At 48.8% G+C, this 22,020-nt stretch overlaps 1 protein-coding gene across 1 annotated transcript in view; it reads right to left on the bottom strand.

The window, feature by feature from the left end:
* LOC142557112 (ATP-binding cassette sub-family C member 3-like) overlaps window positions 1-22,020 on the bottom strand; it is a 66,660-nt gene that overhangs the window by 5,151 nt on the left and 39,489 nt on the right. Inside the window, exons 16-21 of the mRNA XM_075668726.1 lie at window positions 21,489-21,799; window positions 16,648-16,986; window positions 15,652-15,753; window positions 12,013-12,201; window positions 6,088-6,246; window positions 1,302-1,468 (exon numbers count right to left, since the gene is read on the bottom strand). Of these exons, the coding sequence (XP_075524841.1) occupies window positions 1,302-1,468; window positions 6,088-6,246; window positions 12,013-12,201; window positions 15,652-15,753; window positions 16,648-16,986; window positions 21,489-21,799 (1,267 nt within the window). The remainder of the gene's footprint in view (window positions 1-1,301; window positions 1,469-6,087; window positions 6,247-12,012; window positions 12,202-15,651; window positions 15,754-16,647; window positions 16,987-21,488; window positions 21,800-22,020) is intronic.

Below are 22,020 nucleotides of genomic sequence, written 5' to 3'. Positions count from 1 at the left end.
AGTAACCCAAAGACATCAACACTGTCGTCGGCGCTGATTAAATCCTAAATAAGTATCCTGTATGTTTCGTACTGATATGACAAGGACGTGTCATATTGAATGGTTGAATAAATCATGATTACGTGCAGCTGGAGTTCTGTCGCGATGTAGGCACTTTCGTACACACAAAGGAAAACTCCAGCTTTATCGTGCGCTCTTTGCTGCCCTCATAGATTATTGTTTCCTTGTCTGGGGCACCGGGACCTTATATAACATAGAAACCATTCTTATAAGAGCGTAGATTAGGGCGTGTTGGTATTCCATAGCTGAGATCTTTTAGCGCACGAAAAGGAACAAAAGACAGTGGTAGCGCTATGTCCGCGTCTTACCACTGCCTTTCGTCTCTTTTCGTGCGCTAAAAAACCTGACCATTCTTATATTACAAAAGAGAGCACTTTGGTACATTGCAAACGTCTTGCGCACTAATTCCACGTACACATTGTTTTCTCATTATGGAACAATTAGTATAAAGGATATGCATAATTTTCGTTTATTTTATTCTTATTTATTTCCCAATGAACAATATAGAGTGTTTATTACAAGATTATCTATGGGGCATACAACACAGTGACTCGTACTTCCACAACACCTATAGGTGGCTTGTTCCGTGTTTGCGCACGGGGTATTTACTGCAATCTCCAAGGTTCGCATGGCCACCCTTTGCTCTACAAATGCGAACAGAGAGACGTTGGCTTCGCTACCTACCACTGAAGAAAAATGACGGAATGTTTTAAGTTCTTGGTTAATGTTCTTACTTATCATTGTTCTTCCTTTATCATTAGGATGATGATGTTTAAATGTTTCAAATGTTTAAAAGTAAGTTGCGTCAGAAAAAGCGTAAAGTACGACGTACACACAAGATACGTGATAGCTTCGAGATTGTAATACGAATATATGTGAGAAAACATGCTTCTGTTGCGCGGAAACTCACACAAACCCCTTTTCAAGCGGCCGTTCTGTCGGGTAAGCACGCCACGAAAAATGCCGACCACATAGAGAATAACAGCTTCGCTGTAAAAGAGCACGAATGTACAAACACAGTGGGACAGCGTTTGTCCTGCCTCCCATACTCTCACGTGCACGCCTTTTTTGTTGACCTCAATCAGCATGCACAAATGTAGATATGCATATTGGGTGACGGATGACGTACCTTCTTCAAGATATTGTAAACACACACACCCGCAAACAAGCACGCACGCGCGTTCACACACATACATTTAAGAAATAGGACAAGAACATACCAAATAATTGTGAAACCGCACCTGAGGTTCGAGCCTCCATCTCCGGTTTCGATGAGCAGTCCCTCCTGACGGCCAGCCACCAGGTCGGACAGGTGCGCCTGTCTCAGCGCTCTCCAGAGCTGTTCGTCTGTGTGACTGCGCGTAGGATCCAGGTTGTCCCGAAGACTGCCGCGAACTAGCGTGGGATCCTGCGGTAAAAAGGCGCAAGCAATCGGCGATGCGATCAGTGCAGTATATATATATATATATATAGTTTTTAGACACCTTAACATCGGCGTACAGACTGCGTCGGGTCATTTATTTGAACAAACCGCTGGGCGCTTTGTGGTCGCTGAAGTACAATTTTAAAGCACTGACATGGTGGCGTCGAGATAATTAACGTTCGCCAGGAGCCCTTAGGGGCGGTTGGCGTGACATTTCCGCCAAAGACGATCCACAGTGATTTACACTGCGTCTGGAGAGCACAACTGGGCCACGACTATGCCGCGGGCCACGATCTCCGAGCGTCTCTAGTTCTCGCCTTGAACTAGCCAAGCGACTAGTGCCATGCGGTGGCGAGAAGCGGAAGAGTCGGTGACTTTTTGGACCATCGGTGGTCGCGCCAACGCCGACAATTACGCCGGATTTTCCACCTCGTGAGCCAGATAATAATTTTGCATTAATAAATGAATTAACGGAAACACGTAGGTGTGCAGGAGCCATCGACGATGTTGCGGCAATCAGCCCCACAGCGTGTCCAGTGTGAGGCCTCACGACGAACACGTACATCGCAGCGCGGGGGGGGGGGGGGGGGGGGGAAGGGTAGCGTGAACCGCACTGACTGGCTTGATTCTTGCGCGCCCGTTTATTACGAAAGCTACAATTGCGCTGTCACGCATATTGTAATGTGGCTACTTAACAGAAATTATTGTCAATGCAAGCGAAGAACCCGAACGAGTCAACGAACTGGCAATGATCTGCAGATCTCTTGGGTTATCTCTTGGGATAACCGCGAACACCAGCTGTCACGACGCTGGCGTTAACAACAGCGCAAATAGAGGGGAGCGAGCGCTTTCGCGCTGCCTGTCGTTTCATCGCATTCTCGAAACCCGAGATCACGCATCCTACAGGAATTAAGTGCGCAAGAAGACAGTGCACACGAAGCCACCAGCCACCTCGTCTCGTCCAGCCTTGCACCCCTGGAGATTACCCTCAAAATGTGTCGTTTCGGGGCTCGTATGCGCTCAGTCGCGCGAATAGCCATGCGCAGCGACGGCCGGTCTCGAGGAGCAGACGCACGCTCACGTCCCCCTCCCGTGCCTTGCGAACGCTTGATCACGTGATCTCCAACGCCGGACGTGCGGGAAAATGGCGAATCAAGCGACCATCTTTCTTTGGCTCACCCTCGAACGCTTTCTCTCGCACCTTCATTGTATACGTCGTGTACGTAGGGTGCCATAGCACGTTATCTTGACTCGGACTTTATACGCAACATCATGGCGGCAACGACCGTGAGAATTAGTCTGCAGTGTCCTTTTATGTGCTATCGCAACACAGAAAGCATGTGAGGATATCGGTAGTCACTGCCTATGTCATCTAATTGGAAATAGTCCTTAAGAGCAATTGTTGCATAAAAGCTGCGAGACGCTTCACCCTTTTTCATGCGTGTAGCACTCATAAAACACAGGGGTGCCTGTCCGAGTGCGTTATAAGTGCAGTAAGAATTTAGAGTTTTGTATGTAATGTATGCTAGTTGCAACGCGTGACTCAGTGTGTTTTCACCGTTAAAAAGATGCAAGAATGGGTAGTTGGGCAGTACTGTGCGAATGCATCATTAGCGCAACAGCGCAAGTGAGATGAAAAAAGAAAAGAGAAAGAGAGATGACAGAACGACCGCTAAGTGCACCGAGTTGGGCCATCGCTTGTGTGATCCTTTTCTCTTCACTATTTCTGCGTTATTTGCGCTGCTCTACCGGCTATGCGTTTGAAAGGCAGTCATTCAAAGACGCAAAGCAAGACTAAGCGATCGATAAAATCCGCCGGGAAGTCGATGCACTTCTGCGATAGTTGCAGGGGACACCAGTGTAGTCGATGTTGCGCGAGTAAGAACTTTAGGGGACGCCGGTTTGCATGGATAAGCCAGCGCCATCCGCAACGCCTACTCATCAGATTTATGTCAAAACCACTCGCAGCGCCCTACTAGCCTAACGTTTGAGTCGCAAGCAGCGCCTGCTTGCTTCAATTACGTGGAGGCCGGGCACTCTTGTCGCCCCGTACCCCGCTGTCTATTTCGCACGCTTGTCGACAGCACTCGGGAGCATGACTCATCAATAATTTGGGACTGAAACTACACCAAAGAGCCGCGAGTAATCTGTGAACTGGGCGTAACCAGCAAAAGAAGAAAGAGAAAGAAAATAAAGAGTTCCTCTCGAAGAGCGAAGCAATGACAGCGACACTGCAAGCGAAATGTATGTGTCTCTTCGCCAAGCGACACTTACATTGCCCTTGCTAAACCTTGCAAGCGCAATGCAAGGTTTAGCATTGCGCTGAACACGGACGTGCTGAACATGGACGCATCACATTACGCTACCGGTGCAGTTCTATACCAGAAGCCATCCAAACAAGCTGATCAGACCAAACGCTACGTTGTGGGGTACTACAGCTATACCCTGAAACCCGCCGAAATCAATTACTCTACCACAGAAAAGGAAGCTCTGGCCATCTTAAAAGCTGTGCAGTACTTTCGTACTTACCTGGAAGGTGCCAAATTCATACTTTTCATGGACCATCAAGCACTGACTCAACTTCTGAGCATGGCCCAGCCAAGAGGCCGCATTGCTAGATGGGTGAACTATCTGCAACAATTTGATTTCTAAATTTCGCACCGTCCTGGCCCACTCCTCACTGACGCTGACGCACTATCAAGATTACCTGTACAGGAATCAAGCAATAATCCAGAGACAATCAATCATATTAAGCTATGGGAAGGTACAGAAGAGCTCCAGTTTATCAATGGAAGGTATCACGTACCACCAACTATGATTCCAAGGATTCTTCATCTATACCACGAGACCCCTGGATCGGGTGGACATGATGGCTTCTGGCGCACTTATAAGAAATTGCTCATGAGATTCACATGGCCGGGCATGAAAAATGACATCAGCCATTACATCCGCACATGCCACCTCTGCCAGGTGAACAAAGTTAAACTCAAGCAATCGACAAGACGTTATGACAAACCCTGAATATTCAAGCGTCCCGTTCGAAGTAATTCAATTGGACTTCGCGGAGCTCAAAAAGAAGGGGGAAGGAGTCAAGCGAACGCCAGCTTTCTTGCTCTCCATAGATGAGTGCACAAGGACGATTGCGACTAAAGCTGGCAAGGAAGACGCAAACAGCGTAATAGATCTCCTCAAAGCTGAATCTTTCAAACACACAAAGACGCTCGTCTGCGACAACGGGCCGGCTTTCCGGAGTGACAAATTATCAAAGTGGGCACAGGAGCACGGCATAATGATAAAGTATTCTTCTCCGTACCACCCGGCAGCAAACGGCTTAGCGGAACGTGCCATACGAGACATCAAACAGTACCTGAAGATGTATCCAGACTTTGCCGGTGGCTGGAAGTGCTGTCTCGAGGCCGCTGGGAAACATCACAACAGATCATACACCACGGCTTTAGGCTGCAGCCCTCATTTTGTAACATCGGGTACAGCGCCCATACTTCCTGCAGATCGTGAGCTAGGCCTCCTAGAGAACCTCGAACTCGGCGAAGTAAGGAAAAGTGTCAAAGAACAGGAGGTCTACAAGCGCCGCATGAAGCGAAACTTTGATAAAAGGCACAGTAGCGAGATACCGCACATACAGCTTGGAGACTATGTCCTTGTAAGGAAAGGAGGTGTGCCTTCAAATTCAACATTTTTCGGACCATTTCAAGTTATTAAGACTGCATGCCAGCATGGAATATTGAAGAATGTCTGGTACGCCGGAGCCTCAGACCAAACGGAGTGCGCCGCTATTGGAAACATATTCAAGTATTTCCCCAGGAGGTGTAATTAAAAGAAATCCAGAAGAGTGAAGCGGTCTGCGCTGTACGCATGACCGAAGACAAAGAAATGGGCTAGGGGAGAAGTGAGAAGGAAGAAGTTGGAATAAAATGGCGGACGACACCCGTCTCACTTAGATTATGTCATTTCTGTTGCCGTTCTAGTTAGGAACGCTATATATACATATATTACTCATACAAAACAACCACTAATGAAATAATCGGTCCCGTTGGTTTCATTTCTTCTTGTATATAAGCATATCTATGTAAGATCTCAGGAACATCACGGTGGCGGCGAAAATTCACCGAAAGTGTCCATATCATTGCTATCACGATAAAGAAACTGTCACGCTCTCGTCTCACCTGGGAAATGACGATCACGGGAGGTGTAATGTAACGTAAGGCGTAATGTACACCCCAGGAGGTGCAATTAAAAGAAATCCAGAAGAGTGAAGCGGTCTGCGTTGGACGCATGACAGAAGAGAAAGAATTGGGCTAGGGGAGAAGTGAGAAGGAAGAAGTTGGAATAACATGGCGGACGACACCCGTCTCACTTAGATTATGTCATTTCTGTTGCCGTTCTAGTTTGGAACGCTATATATACTTATATTACTCATACAAAACAACCACTAATGAAATAATCGGTCCCGTTGGTTTCATTTCTTCTTGTATATAAGCATATCTATGTAAGATCTCAGGAACATCACGGTGGCGGCGAAAATTCACCGAAAGTGTCCATATCATTGCTATCACGATAAAAAAACTGTCACGCTCTCGTCTCACCTGGGGAATGACGGTCACGGCGGAGCGCAGGCGTCGCAGCGGCACCGTGGACACGTCGACGCCGTCGATGAGAATGCGTCCTTGCGAAGCCCTCAGAACACGGAGCAGGGCCAGCACCAGCGAGGACTTGCCGGCGCCCGTGCGGCCGACAACGCCTACCTGCGCCATTGACGACTGATCGTGAAGGACAAGCTGCCCAATCGTGTGCGAATATAATGTCCGCCAATAGCGCATTTGTTAACAATTCTAAGAACTGGAACAGAACTCACAGTGACGCGAGCTAGAGCATTACAAGAGGTCAACCTTCACAGCTGTCACAAAAGAAATTTGAACAAGAAATAAACCATCAATCGAAGATTATTCATGCGATTTGCATTCTTACGGTACTTGACAGACTTTCCGGCGTCTGTCTGTCTGTCTGTCTGACCGTTCTCCCGCCAAAATGGATCAGTGGCACATCATGGTCTAATTGGTAGTGCATCGGGCTGCTATGCTGACGGAAGACGATTCGAAACCGAACATTGCGCCAACTTGGGTTTGTGGCCCTGGTTTCGCGACGCTCTTCAACGAACCTTCTTGACACCATCATGGGTTACTGCGTATGTGCGCCCAGATATACGCCACTCTTCAATGAACACCCTTGATGAGAGCTTAGTTAAATGGTTGTGTGCCGCTGCGTACGTGGCTAATCTCACCCGCGCCACGCGCGGGCTTCGCGGCGGCGACACTAGATGGCGCAATGAGAGCAGTGGGAAGCGTGAGAGGGGAGCCCGGCTCCATGCATCTTTCGGAGTTTGGAATACGGCGTGCGGCTACATTGCTTCAATGCTAATCGGATTAACGTCGACCTTCATCGTGAGATGGGTTCTGCGGATTTTTTTCGCCAAATCAAACAAACAGCTTCTACGGATTGCAGAAATCAAACGGGCATGCCAACAATAATACTGGCGAAGTATGTTGCTGACTACGGTAACGGTGCTTTGTTTATGACAGCCACAAATTATCGGCTACGTGTTCTGTATACAGACGGCACGACAACGTGACAGCAGCGACGGCGGCGCGAAGTCGACGTTGTGACGACGAGGGATTTTGATGACGGTCGCGATGGCAGCATGACCAAGTTGGCATTTAATAACACAGCGGAGACCACGACAGCGTGACATCGATGGCATCACAAACAGCTGCGCATCTCGGCACGATATACGCACAGCGGTCTACGCCGACGAACGCTACAGTGGCAGCTGTCGGCCCATGCAGGTAACGCAAAAATGCGAACGTGCAAATGCGAAGAAATGCAAATGAAAAGCCGACTGCTGCATTCTGTTTCCGACGCACGAAGTCCCCGCGCAAGAGCGCGTGCATCTCATCATACCTTTTGCATCCGCGATGTGGCAGCAACGCGTTCGTGATCACAGAGAACTTCCGGTCAGTCATTTTTGACAGTCCAGTTAGCCAAGAAAAATAAAGTGTCTTGTAGCATAGTATATTGTAGGCATATATTCTTGATGTTTTCAGATATAAAGAACGTGCATCAAACTCATGAATGGGCCTTTTTTTGTTGCACTTAACAACACAATTCAGTTGTTAAACACGCTAACTCCCCAACAAAACTGGTGCCAGCTGGAGGGTACGATAAATTTATACGCTATTGTAACGTGTTCTTGCGGAGGGGTTAAGCGGAAGTCTTTCAGGGACTCTGTTTGTAAGCATGAAAATGGCACTCCACAACAATCCTCCTCTCCCATCAGTCACCTTTGCTGTCTCCTCCGACTCCGGCGCCCATTCTGTAAGCGCCCTATAAAAAAAGATATCGATGGCAGGACGCATGCGACGAGTATGCGAGAAAGTAACCTAAATCGGTTGTCTGAGCCACCTAATGCCTGTCATTATTACTTATCCATGCACCTACTGATTGAACGTTCGTCGTACGACGAAGTGAGACAACCGCGCGCAACTACTTTCATAACAGGAGGTGGCCTTCTTCACTGAAACTTATCCTTCGCTAATTTCGGAGTGGAGGCCAACCTTAGCTGCTTGACGTTGTGCATTTCTACACTACCCTGTTAATATATAATTAAAAAACATTCTGCATGCGGACCTGCACCATAACGTCACAAATTATGATAGGCCGAGTCAATAGAGGCATTGTTCGATGAAGACATTATGTGTTAGTTAAGCAAGGGTTTATAATGCAGCACTAACTTTAAGGACTTCGGGTGTGGCCGGCGCAGCGGCATCAAACAAAGTCGGTGATTGGTCCGTGCACTTTACAAAAGGGAGGCGTTATTCTAGAACCCAACACATCTGGAAAGAGACCGTAAACCGTCTGGTTGTGTTTATTCAGCGTGACAAAATACTGTCACATGGTAGTGACGTTGAAGAAAGTAGCCAAAATGGGAAAGACGAAACTAGCGTTTTATTGGGCGAACATGTGCCCTCAAAAACCGACTACACTCAAAGAATGGCGACAGCAGCGAACACAGTCGGCGATCGTCGAAAATTTGATCAGCGGGTCAAGCGCGTAGACTTTTATACATCAGTCGTCGAATATTCCAGAGTAAACGCTGGGGCCCGCGTGCCTTCCACAAAGTTCTACATTATTCGCGTCGCGCACACATGCAATCAGATTACACAGCGTTCGGTCACAGACAGTGGATGGAAGCATCGATAACATTCCAGAAACTTTCGATACATGCAGGCGCGTCCTGTGCTGTGCGATAACATTTGTTAGGCGGTGCAGCGTGTCGCCCGATAAAGACAAACAAGTACACGTGTCAATACCCCCCTCTTAAAACGCATCGACCCGATCCTGCAAAGGAAAGTAATAAAGAAAAACACCCGTAGCAAAGAGAACAGCAAAATAAGGAAGTTCGTCAGCGTCCGTAAAATGCTTTAAGACGCACCACGTGGACCACTTCAGATCGTGCGCGACGCCGCTTTGAATGCGAAATACCGTCTGGCACGACCTCATAGTCTAGTGCGCCAATACGTCGAATGACCTTGTAGGGTCCGAAATAGCGTCGCAATAGTTTCTCACTCAGTCCTCGTCGGCGTATCGGGGTCCAAACCCAAACACGGTCACCGGGCTGGTACCCGACGAAGCGTCGCCGGAGGTTGTAGTGTCAGCTGTCGGTACGCTGCTGGTTCTTGATCCGTAGCCGGGCGAGCTGTCGGGCTTCTTCCGCGCGCTGGAGATAGGTAGCGAAGTGAAGATTCTCTTCGTCAGTGACGTGCGGCAGCATGGCGCCGAGCGTCGTCGTCGGGTTCCTGCCGTAAACCAGCTTAAACGGCGTGATCTGTGTTGTTTTATGCATCGCCATGTTGTAAGCAAATGTTACGTACGGCACGACGGCATCCCAAGTCTTGTGTTCGACGTCAACGTACATTGCTAGCATGTCGGCGAGGGTCTTATTCAGGCGCTCCGTAACACCATTCGTCTGTGGGTGGTAGGCAGTTGTCCTCCTGTTCCTTGTCTGACTCTAAACCAGTAATGCCTTCGTCCTCTCGGATTCTGCCGCATCTACCCCGGCGACCATAGCTCCCGAACCAGACTTCGACATAAATCCAAGTCTCCGCATGATTAACAGCAACAGCTCAGAAGTCTGCTACGATACAAAGGCTGCTTTTCGGCGTCATCGAGGATTCGACAAACACCAGTCGCAAAGCATCACATAATCACCGAAGAGTGCGCTCGACCACTCCGCCAGAGCCCTTACCGAGTTTCGAAGCGAGAACGTGAAGCCATAAGAGAATAAGTCGACGAAATGCTGCGCGACGACATCATCCAGCCGTCGAAAAGTCCGTGGGCATCTCCTGTAGTCTTGGTGAAGGAAAAGGACGGAACCCTACGTTTCTGCGTCGATTATCGTCGACTGAACAAGATCACGAAGAAGGACGTATACTCCCTTCCACGGATAGACGACGCATAGATCGGCTCTGCAACGCAAAATACTTCTCGTCAATGGATCTCAAGTCTGGCTACTGGCAAATGGAAGACGACGAGAGAGATCGTGAAAAGACCGCCTTCATCATGCCAGATGGCCTCTAGGAGTTCAAGGTGATGCCATTCGGACTGTGCTCGGCGCCTGCAACGTTCGAGCGCGTCATGGACACGGTGTTAGCAGGATTGCAGTGGCAGACCTGTCTTGTTTACTTGGACGACGTCGTGGTCTTGGCCGGAAATTTCGACGATCACCTTAGGCGGCTTTCAACAGTACTAGAGGCCATCAAGTCATCAGGGCTCATTCTGAAGCCAGAGAAGTACCGCTTCGCTTACGATGAGCTTCTGTTCCTAGGCCATGTTATCAGCAAGTGTGGAGTCCACCTCGACCCGCAGAAGCCTGCTGCCATCGCAAAGTTCCCACAGCCGATCGACAAGAAGGCAGTGTGCCTACTACACGCGCTTTGTCAAGGATTTCTCATGCATTGCTGGGCCACTGACACATCTAACTAAATGTGATCTCGAGCTCAAGTGGGAAACGCCGCAGGCCGACGCATTTGAGGAACTCAAATGACGCATGCAGTCGCTCCCAGTACTTGTGCACTTCGAAGAGGACGCCGATACCGATACCACACTGACGCCAGTAGCGTAGACCTCGGTGCCGTCCTAGTCCAGATAAAAGATGGACTTGAACGCGTAATAGCTTACGCTAGCCGATCGTTGTCGAAAGCGGATGGAAGTATCGATAACATTCCAGAAACGTTCGATACATGCAGGCGCGTCCTGTGCCGTGCGATAACATTTGTTAGGCGGTGAAACGTGTCACCCGATAAAGACAAGTACGCGTGTGGATACAAAGAGTCCATTTGCATCATTAAGCGTAACAACATGGGTCATAAACGCCAACCAGACTGTGTTACGTTACGATGTGTCGTAATTAGGCAATCAAAATCGCAAATCATTTGTGTGGTACTACGCTGTCTCGCCGTTATTCGACGAACACTGGACAGGCTCATGGGCCTTGGAGTCATGTCCTTATAGCTCCATCTGAGAGTGATAGTATCACGTTGTTGTTTAAGTGGGTTTTAGGTGTTTGCGTTCCTTTGATTTCGCAAGTGTAGAAGGCATGCATAAAGCAGCGGAAGAGGACAAAAGCTGGGGACTTGCTGGCTTGCGTCCCGACTTCGTCGCCGTGCAAGGGGATTAATGTCATTGCCGGTGGTTCTTTGTATGACTGAATGTATAGCGTTGTATATGCTTTGCAAACAGCGTATACAGGGTGTCCTTACTGTCATGCACCCAGATTTAAAAATATGCAAATGCCACGTAGTTTGACAGAACCAAATAAACTTCTTTTTCGTCGCTTGGAGATACTCGAAGTATTTTTTGCATTCCACCTAACTACATAATTAGTCTTATCTAAAGAATCAACTTCTAATTTATTATAATTAGATGAAAAGTGTCAGTCAGAAAATTGTAGACCAGTATGAAAAACTCGTGAAAAAGTCCGCGAAAGCACACAAAGTGCCTTGAGCCGCCAGTCGTTGTTGCCTGCTTGATTTAATCAAGTATGCTTTATGTGTTTCGCAGTAGCGAAGCTGGTTACGACATCTAGTGGCGCTTTGTGGAACTACAATGCGTTTGGCTAATTTTTACGTCGCGTTGGTGTTCTCGTCGAACCAAAATCACAAAAGGAGTGCGCGTTAACGATTACATCGCCACCAGTGGTTTACACCGGCAGTTCAGTAAAATAAAGTAAACACTACGGTATTAGCTTTGTCGGTAATGGCTGAACACTACGTCCCATGATTGCTCGTAAAGAAATCTTCGCAATTGAAGAAAAAAATTGCCTTGACCCAGGGATCGAACGCTGGACCAGCGCTTCTTCGGACACTGCCCCACCCGTCGGCCGATCCGACAAGTGTTCGTCGGGATGACACATGGAAGGCAACAGACAAACTACCAGATCGCACGGATTACTTCACCTTCTCCTTGGGTTCGACGACGAAGGTGACACCCTTGAGCACGTCGGGCAGTACTTCTGGGCGGTAAGAGGCCGAGTACTTCTCAAACTCCACTAGACCTTCGCTGGGCCAGGTGTCTCCGAACATTGGTGCGACAAGCAGGCCAGCGCCGGCGTCGCCTCCATCCGAGGCACTTTTCTCAACGTCGACCTGTAGCGAGAAGTGAATACGTTAATTTTGGGGTGGCAAACAGCGGGGGTTTCGTACATGGTGGAACTTAGGGCGGCGATTCGAGTTGAGGACAGGACATTGTGAACTGAAACGTAAGACGCGCACGAAGCGCAGAATAATACGTCCTCAAATAAATTTGTAGGGGGAGTCAGTTCATAATGCTCAATACGTCTAGTCGTCCAATGCAGTAACAATTTATCAGTCGCGCCGCGCACCGCAGAGTTCAACCGCGTCTCGCAACTAACTGGCACTTCACGACACATTGGAGAATTTACTAGCATTCAAGTGTTACAAAGGAGGAGGAAAAAATGAAAGGGGATGGCAGAGAGGTCAGCCGGTGTAATTGCCAGTTGGGTACTCTTAGCGCGTGAAATAAAGTAGTACGAACTAGATGCTGTATGAAAGGCGAGATAAAAGAACTTGGTAGATTCCCTCCTACGGGCGAAGCATTCTACAGTAATAGCAAGGTTAAGCGTCGAACTCCTCGGACGGTGTTCTAACTGTACGCTGGTACGACATGTAGGAACGACTCAGCACGCTGGGAAACCGCTGCTCGGAAGAAGAAACAGCACCCCAGCAGCTACCAGGCGTCTGACAACGTTAGCGTGATGAGGCGCGCCGCTGATGGCGCTCAAGGCGTCCGACATAAATGGTGCAAGCATAGTTTCTCACTATATTACCTATAGAGGGAAATCTGGCACCACCGTGTATTGGAACTTTCTAGCAAGCGTTATGGCGTCATGGGAATGACAGTATATCGGTGTGCGAGGCTTGTGTTGGCTGCTGTTGTACGAGACTTCATCTAAAATGTGGATATGGCTACACGAGTAATACCTTCTTAAAAGAAAATCTTCATAAAATGTTTTCGTTCGCCCACATTACATCTCTCGATAAATGTTACTCTGCCACAATGCATAATCAAGCGAAGAAAAGCAAGAACAGACTGCAAACTGTTAAAATGCGAGGGGTAATCTTGTCGTCTGTCCTCCAACTTTATAGGCCCGCTGAAACTTTTTACGTTTGATACAACAGTACACTCAAGGACAAGACTTCATAATTAATTTAAATAAACATGATTGTTGTAATAATAAAGCTAGCATAGCCCTTTACGTGCTGTTTTAGTAGCAAATGGAACCCTGTGACCGATGGAACGATGCTAGCCAGGCGCGCCTTCAAGGTGTCCTGGCTCTCCAAGAACGATGCCGATCCGAAGTCACCATATACCTGCATTCCCACTTACGCAACAGTGCCGGAGAGCTAGATTTCGCTCTACGTAGTATAGAGAGAAATTGTATGGGCGCAAGCATGGATGAAAGAAGCAAATATAGGAGAGGCCCCGACATTATGTTCGTGAAGACGGAAGAGCAGCTATGTTGGTGTGCCGTCTCCCTCTGCAGCCTCCAGACAGCTCGCCGGAGTAGATGGGTGCGAAATTCGAACAGGCATTTCTACGAGCCACCAAAGTGGGCGCTGTTGACGCGCGTCAGAACAAAGCCTGCGAAACTTCTGCAACGGTTGTAGTGAAGCAGCCGCCCTGTTTTTTCTGTTTTTTCAGTGGCATGTTGAAGCAGACGATGAAGGTCTGCGCCGTGATTACGTGAATGTCTCTGTTACTGGCTGACACTCAGACTCACAGTCAAAAAACAACTTTCCAGCTTACACACCCCACTCCGAACTCGGCTTGTCTCGCGAACGGAATCTGCTTCTACAAGGACAGGGGCTGAAAGATGTTATCTCACTTTCCAGAAGTTGAGAGCAACAGCGGCGAGAGCTTCAGGAGCGCGGTTGCTGTGGCAACGTTGATGTCTGGCACACCTATCCCGATGCTACTTTGCGGAAAACACCGCGTGACTTGCGACACGCACCCTGCTAGCAGGGCTAGCAGGAGTTCCTGAACCTGCTCGGCGAGCCACTCGACTCTCATGTTGGCTGCGGAGCAAAGAAGAATGGCCCTGCTACACCACTGCGCTGATTGAGATCAGCGTTGACAGGGTGTGTACGTCGTTCGTGCTGCAAGAGGCACTCCTCGTCTCTCGAGTCCTTCTGAGCCTCCACGAGCAGGCCGCGCATATACACCGTCGATAGTGAGACAGCACGGTGGCGGCGGTGGCGCCCAGGGCTTGAATGCGCCTCGGGCGGTTCCGCAGCGTAATTGCTAACAATTTAAAAAAAAAATCAAAGTTAGCGGCAAGTGCGAGAGAGATGCGCTAGCATTACGTAGCACCTCTTTGAGGTGTGGATTCCGTGATATAATCGAGTTGACCACATTCAGTGTGAGTTGTTGAGGAGCGCACTCGACACATGCCCTGTCTCTTCAAGGAGCGAAGTGCATCTGATAGTGGCGTAATGCAGACTACCCACAGTTGCAATATATATATATATATATATATATATATATATATATATATATATATATATTCGTGACGGCGAATGTTGGCCCACCAGCCGAAATGTTTAACAATACAAAAAGAAACCTTGTTTCCACGTGCGTCGTCCGTATTCTTATATATACAATCTGCCCTTCTAAGCTATCCGATTCCCTACCTCTACCGCATGACCAGCTTCCCGCACTTTAAACACATAATCCTTTTCCACTTTGACACCCCTAATCTCAGGCGTTAATAAAAGGCTGGGAAGGGCGAGGGCGTTGTGTGCACAAGCGCGATGATACACGCTACTAGTTTTAATCCCCTTATCCAGAAACGCGCCTTAACTTGAAGCTAAATCTTGACTCGGTAAAAATATTGCGTGACGTGAACGCCGCAAGTCAACGGAATGTGTGCCTTGGGAACGTTCCCGCCATGCGTCATCTATATCGAGTCAAGCATCGGCTTCCAAGTGAACGGGCATTTCTAGATGCGGGGGTTCGTCTATCACACACCCCGCTTGTCCTCAACTGTGATTTAGCAATGCGTTCAATGTCTTTTATGTTAAGCGAGGCCTGGACCCATTGGCTACCGATGCTCTCCTCCGACACTGCGCGATCATTCAATTCACGAGCGACACGCGCTGTATCTTTCATAAGTTGGTTCGCAAACTTTGCGAGCCGCATCCAGGAATATACGGATGTTTGAAGGTACAGCGACCGCGCAATCAGTAAAGATTCGCGGATACCTCGTGAACGGTGTTTAATGCATAAACATAAGTAAACCTTGCATGAAGTTGAATTTGTAACCTGTGCAGTGCGTATGTTTAAAAGTGGTGTAAGATGTTGCACGCTGATTAGGATAAACGTAAAATTAGATTGTACGCATACCATTCGATAGTATATGATAATCGCGTCACGTAGATCGCGTTTAAGTAATCGCGTCACGTAGATCAAGATGGGCGTTGGATCTGCATATATCTTTTTTTCTTCCGGAATACACCGTTTATTTATTTTGTCTCCACGGGAACCGCTAGCCTTTCCCCACAACGTATCATACTCACCTCTGCGGGCAGTTCTGTGTATTCTAGGTCCCGCTCGAAGCAGACTGTGCCTTGAAGGACCACGTAGAGCGACAGGCACAGGGCTACCGTCATCATCGGGATCTGCGGACAATACGAGATAGTTGCTACACAGTTCGAGGACTAATTTTGTCCTCCTGCACTTTTTGTAATCGTCATTGTGAATATGTTATTTAATGCGAAATCACAACATGCAGCCTTACGCGATAATCCGCCGGGATCAGCGTGACCGACAGATGGTACGAAAAATGGCCGACAGCGCAAAGATTAAAAACACGCCGAAAAGTGCTCGGATGGACGTCAAGTGTCTCTGGGATGTTCCTGTAAACAAAGTAAATTAATTGCTTCGGACAGAACTTTTAGTACGTTTCGGTCTGGGTGGGAATCGAACCCAGGCCTCTGGGTTCGAACCCGGGCCACGCCAACAATCGTCCGCGCCATTGCACTGTGCGAGTAAAATCCAAGGAGGGAAGAGGAGGGAAAGAAGGAAGGAAAGGTAGGGAAGTCTACTACAGGCACGTGCGGTTTGGTACCCTACACAAGGGGAGCTCTAGCATCCGAGGAGAAGCGAGAGGAAAACTTGTGGACGACGCACGGTATCTAGGCACAGGCGCGCGACGACACTCCGCGGTGCCGGCACGCCTAAGGACAAACGCATACAAAACGAGCAACGAAGCTTCTCCTTCGTAGTACCTAGCCAAGGTCAGATATTCAAGGAGCAACAGCACCCAGACTTTCTCTCTCGTACCCGCTCTCACTCGGGCCTGCGCACACAACCGTCGGGCGATTGCCGAAACGCCAGTCTCGTCTCGCTCGGCTGCCCCGTCCCAGCCTGCAGAGCGGGCGCAGTGAAAACCTACCGCGTGCTCCGAAGTGATCATCACATGCTGAGCGATGCGTCTGGCTTCAACCGTGTTGTGCGCGGCGCATTCCCCCATGTAGGCATATATAGGCGGCCAGTTCGTGGCAGCCACTCACCGACAGGGAGGAGCTGAGCGCCAGCGCCACGCTGCTGCTCGCCTGCTCCGCCGGCTCACGGCCGGCCAGCGCCACGGAGAACCCTAGGGCCGCGAGCACCACGACCAAGCCGCACAGGCCGGCCGCGAAGCGCGAGAAGCGATAGCACATGCAGAACCCCCCGAAGGCGCGCAGCCCGAGGTCCGACAGCCTCTGGTAGTGCAGTTTGAACCGCGGCACCGCTCCCAGGCAGCGCACCGTGCTCAGCGAGTCGCGCGTCTCGGTCAGGTGTTGCAGCATGCGGCTCAGGTTCCGGCTCTCCAGGTAGCGCGCCGCGTTTGACGCCTGTATCGAGCCCCTCTGCAAGAGGAAGACGGAAAAGAAGAAAAAAATTGGCAGTTTTGGCCCGGAACAGTGAAAGCGATTGCAAGGGTTGCTCTTGAGCTCCTCGCGCGGTGTTATAAACAATGCGCGAGTGTGACAGGCGGCGTAACTTCTGCTGCGCATTTCTGCAGTACTTCTGCTGCGGCGGCGGCAACATCGACATGGCGGAGTGTGCCACAACCCTGACGCGAAGAGAAACGCCGGCTGCAGCGCTAGCGGAATTTCACATCAATGGCGCACGAGGCGACACCGCCATTCGCCAACCCTCCATGATAGGATCAGACTGATTCAGATTGACGTTCAATGTGCGTTCCGTTTATGTTAGTATGTGCACCATGGTGCGTGTGGTATGCGCATAGCTTTTTCAGCAGGAACGCAAACGTATGTATGCGTGCTAAGCTCACGCCAGCTGCCCTGGCTGGGGCAGTGCAACACCTCCTAGTTGTTGGGCATAGCCACTTGAGCGAGGCGTGGACATAAATCGACTTGGCTTTGTCGTTTTTGCAGCTAAATGCAATGCGTGTCTATGGAGACCTCCTAAGCCTCCACGCGCAGGGCGTCGTCAATGCCAGGACAGCAGGACGCACCTCGTGACAGGGTGCCAGGGTGAGAAGGCACTTCAAGTGTCCCTAGAGCAGAGTTGTATGTAATTACATGTAATTAGTTACTTTACATCGTTACATTTTCTTTTTTTGGTCATTGCGTTATTTAACCCTTACTTTCGATGTTCCGTAACGCTCACTGTCATTCAACTGTTTTTTAACAACCACTTACGTGTAACATGTTACGTTTTTCACGGAACAAGCTCTGACATGTGAAGCGGTTTCGATTTTTTATTTTTATTTTGGGGGGAGACTAAAGAATTTAAAGGAATGAAAACATGCACATGAGTGATCTGCCCACAATGAGGGTCCTGCAGCTTCTTCCATTCTCTTTATTTTTTTTTTCATTTCGCTACCAGCTGCCCCCTCCCCCCCTTCCCCGAGCGAGGTCTGGAAAACCTTTAGTTAAGTTGCCTGCCTTTCTATGCATGTTATATCTCTCTCGCATTACAGCTACACCTCGGTCACCTTAACATGATAGGCTTGCAAGTTTGCACGCTTAGAAGTGCAGCCTCGACATTTTTAATCGTATAGTAACTTTCACTCTCTCCCTCCTGGAAGCGCTTATAGGCGGCTGCCATTAGCGGAACGAACTGCTCCTCAAATATTCTTCGCTAACGTAGACAGAAGCTTTAGGCCGTTAAACGCGTATGTTTCCACCCGTTTGAACCTATGCGACTCATATACACCTACTTTTTTTCGAGATTGCAACAGACGAACAGAACTTTTATTGCTGAATAATACGCACATTTCCAATAACAACATTACAGATTTGGTTACGTTTTCAAGGAACATGACCATTCCTTGGCGTTTATTACAATTAACCGATTAACTCTATATGGTTAACCAGTGAAGGGCACCGAGACCAGGTCCATCGCATTATGGCTGACAAATTGAAACAGCGCTTCTATGGCTCGATAGCGATGGTCACTTCTGACGTTTATGCCACGGAATCAGCTATATACGACCTTTCCGTACATTTGTATTTTTCGCTGGCCCTATCGGGAGTGCCCTCCCCTAGCCCCCCGGTGGGGGGGGGAGGGGGGGGGGCTCTCGATGAAGTGCTGCACTTTCTAGAGATCCCAGAGCCAAGCATCACGGCATTGGGTAACCACAATCTTGTGAGGAAAGCGTTTCTACATTACAAGACATCCCTCCTCTCCAGCGTGTCCACCGCGCGAGTTGTCAATGTCGCTGCCGACATGTTATCGCAAGAAAACTAGGGAAGACTAGGGAATAAAATTTTTAAAAGCAATGCCTAGCGAACATAAACAATGTGGCAAGGACTGCAAGGTGCGCATTGGAAGAGACAGGCCAGCTCATTCTATTTACTCTATTTGTGCAATGTTAGTAAACGTAGGGAGGAGGGGAATTAGCGATAAAATGAGCAATCGCTTTTAGTAATTGCTCAATTACTTTTGTGGGGAAATAACTGGTCACTGTAATCGATCGAATTTTTTTAAAGAGCGTATTGCAATTTTAATCGATTACATTTTGCTGCAACGTGCACAAGCCTGCGTGGGGCTTCTATAGCAATGAAACCAAAAGCATCTGGACTGCGGCAGAGCTTGTAAGAAAAATTACTCTAGAGAAGGTAGCTGAAAAATCATCAGTAACACAGTATTGATACCGTGAAATTTCGACTGGGTGTCCCAGCTAAATGTAGCCAGAGTTTAAAAATATGCCGTTGCAGTACCACGTGACATGACCGCTTGCGCGACGTGATTACTGTGCTCCCGAACGTTCCGCGTACAAACGAACGTAGCATTTACTAGGGTGTGCTGCCGCTTAAAAGGCGATAGGGCAGTTACGCAGGCGTTGGCTGTGCGATTTACGCCAGCAACCCTTATCGCTTTTGTTGCGATAACGCTTGCCCTGTCGCCTTTAAAGAGGCAGCACACACTGCTAAATGGTCGTCTGTACGCAGAACGTTTGCTAGAACTGCAATCCCGGCGCGCAAGTGGGAATACCAGATTGTCTTCTTTTTTTTTCGTATTTCGTGGGCATCTGCAGCAAGGGGAAAAATTATTTATGAATAGATAAAAAGTTAGGAACTGTTTATACGGATGGTTTCGAAACCACTGTACAACTTTTTTTTTAATTTTTCACCTAACTTCGGTGTTTCGGAACTTGGTTAATTAATCTTTACTAATTATGTATCTAAGGGGAATACAGAAAAGTCTGACCTACTCTATACAATAGTCAGCAACAGCATTTGATCGCGTCGTCTTGGAGTGCATCGGCGTATTTTTAAGTCTGGCTAATGTTAGCTGGGGCACCGTGTGTAGTGTCGTATAGCATCAATGTTTAGTGTCCATGCTCTGTATAAACAGTATCATACTTCTGTATAAGGGGAAGAGAATAGGGAGGAGCTTCTGCACATGTGTTACTGCGCCAAGTAGTCCGGCAGAGTTCAGCAGAGCCTTCACTTTCAGTCTCTTGGAGTCGATACTGGATTAGCGTATCTTGCGACTTGTGAGGGTTTTGTATTTACCAAGACGGCGCAAGAGCAAAGCGAGAAAATAAAATTAATGTTTAATGCCCAACGGTGCATTTCAAGTCTTCTTTAAGAATAAGTGTTGCAGTAAATAAGATGTTGATGTTCTTATTACCAGGGAAAGGTTAGCGAATCAGACTGTGTAACTATCTTACGGAGCGCAGTCACGCATGCTCTTTGTCTCCGTAGCTTTCCCTTCGTCCTCACAGAAAATAATTCACGAATTTAAATGTGATACTCCTGGCGCTCTTTGGCCTTAGATGCACTCGTGCCCGATGACATTCAATAATCTTCATGTTACGATACCGTATGGTTTCGTATTCAATGTAAACAAACACAAAACTAACACCTGCTTGACCCTTTCCTTCTCGTAACCTAAGCGCAGCACGCCAAATCGGTAGGATGCGAAATATTTCAAAAGTAACACAGGTGATATCAACTCGGTTCCATCTACTACGCCTGGCAAGATCTTGGAAAACGGATGCTCGGAAATATTCTGCCTTGAAAAGATAAGAACATTTAAGGACAGCGAAAGTGGAGAAGTCAAAGCTAAGTGCATGGTCTGCTGAGGCAGTGTGAATTCTCATAGATGAACCTGTCTCTGCAGTATCACAGTTTAATACAATTGAGGTGCAAGAAACGAAGTTATGACCGCAGAGAAAGTCTGACTCTGCCAGTTCGCATGGCAATAAAATTCGTCCAGCTTTACCTCCCTGCACGATTTTGTGCACGCAGGCCGGCGGGAGAACGCAGGTGACTGAAATATATAAAGGGCAACTGAGTTGCACACACTAGCGGTGACTTAAATCACGCTACACTGTTCGCACCGATGTCACCGGACCGGACACAAAGATACGGCGCTTAAGTTGTCGAGCTGCCTCGACGTTTGTGGAAAGTAATCTGCACGTCGGTACGTCCACGCGTTTGGAGGCGGCAAGGGATGATGCCAATAACATGGTGTCTGTGACGTATTTTCCGGCGTTGCAAGTGCTTCTGGCACGCGCAGTCACCAAGAGCGTGGCCTTCGAGATTCGCTTTTGTTACCCAGAGAGAGAAAGAGTGCCATCCCTGGGGCGCGGATGCGGACACGACCTAGTTACCGCAGCGTATTCGCGCCAGCGTTTCAGTGTATGCCGCATACATGTTCTGCGTCAAAAGGGGTGTCTACTGCGCGTGCGTGTACATGTTGCACACGTGTCACGCTAACCCATTCAGCGAGAGCTTTCTTGAGCGTGTTCATCCTTTTAGCAAATTGCGGGGTTTCAGGAGGACCTCCCAGAAAGCGCTGTATAGGGGCGGCGGCAACACATGCACTGCATGTTAATGCGCAGCTGTCGAGAGGGGACGCCCTCTAACAGCCCAGACGGAAAGACGTGTACCATAATAAGGACCATGGCGACGATGGCGACCACTCCCACGGCCAGCACGGGTGGCGTCTGCGTCCCCACAACGACCAGCTTGGCGATGGTGATGAACGCGTTCTGCAGGCTCTGCTTGCCGCCTAGGTACAGTCGGGCGTCTATGGCGTCCAGATCCGTGGAGAAGCGCGCCAGTATGCGGCCCCGCGGCGTCGAGTCGAAGAAGGACATTGGACTGGCCAGCAGGTGCTCCAGCATGGATCGGTGTATCAGCCGCGACAGCCGCTGCGAGCTCGCCGCCAGGAGGAAACCGCCGGCCGTACGGAACAGCACTGGACACACCGTAGGGGGGAAAGTTACACACCGCGAGCGATGTTGAAACGCGCACGTAACCATTGCCTAATTTTCACAACGACACGCAACACAACATACGTGAGACAGCACGCAGCGCTAACTTCCCAACGACAGATTTCTTTTTTCTCCAGTTCTCACAGTCGTACTCATACCATCAGTAACGTCATATGACGCATGTACATTGCGAGATAAGAGCAAA

This window comes from Dermacentor variabilis, chromosome 9, assembly GCF_050947875.1.
Source record: "Dermacentor variabilis isolate Ectoservices chromosome 9, ASM5094787v1, whole genome shotgun sequence".
NCBI lineage: Eukaryota > Metazoa > Arthropoda > Arachnida > Ixodida > Ixodidae > Dermacentor > Dermacentor variabilis.
The sequence above is the reverse complement of the archived record's forward strand: the minus strand, read 5'-3'. Positions and strand labels throughout refer to the sequence as shown.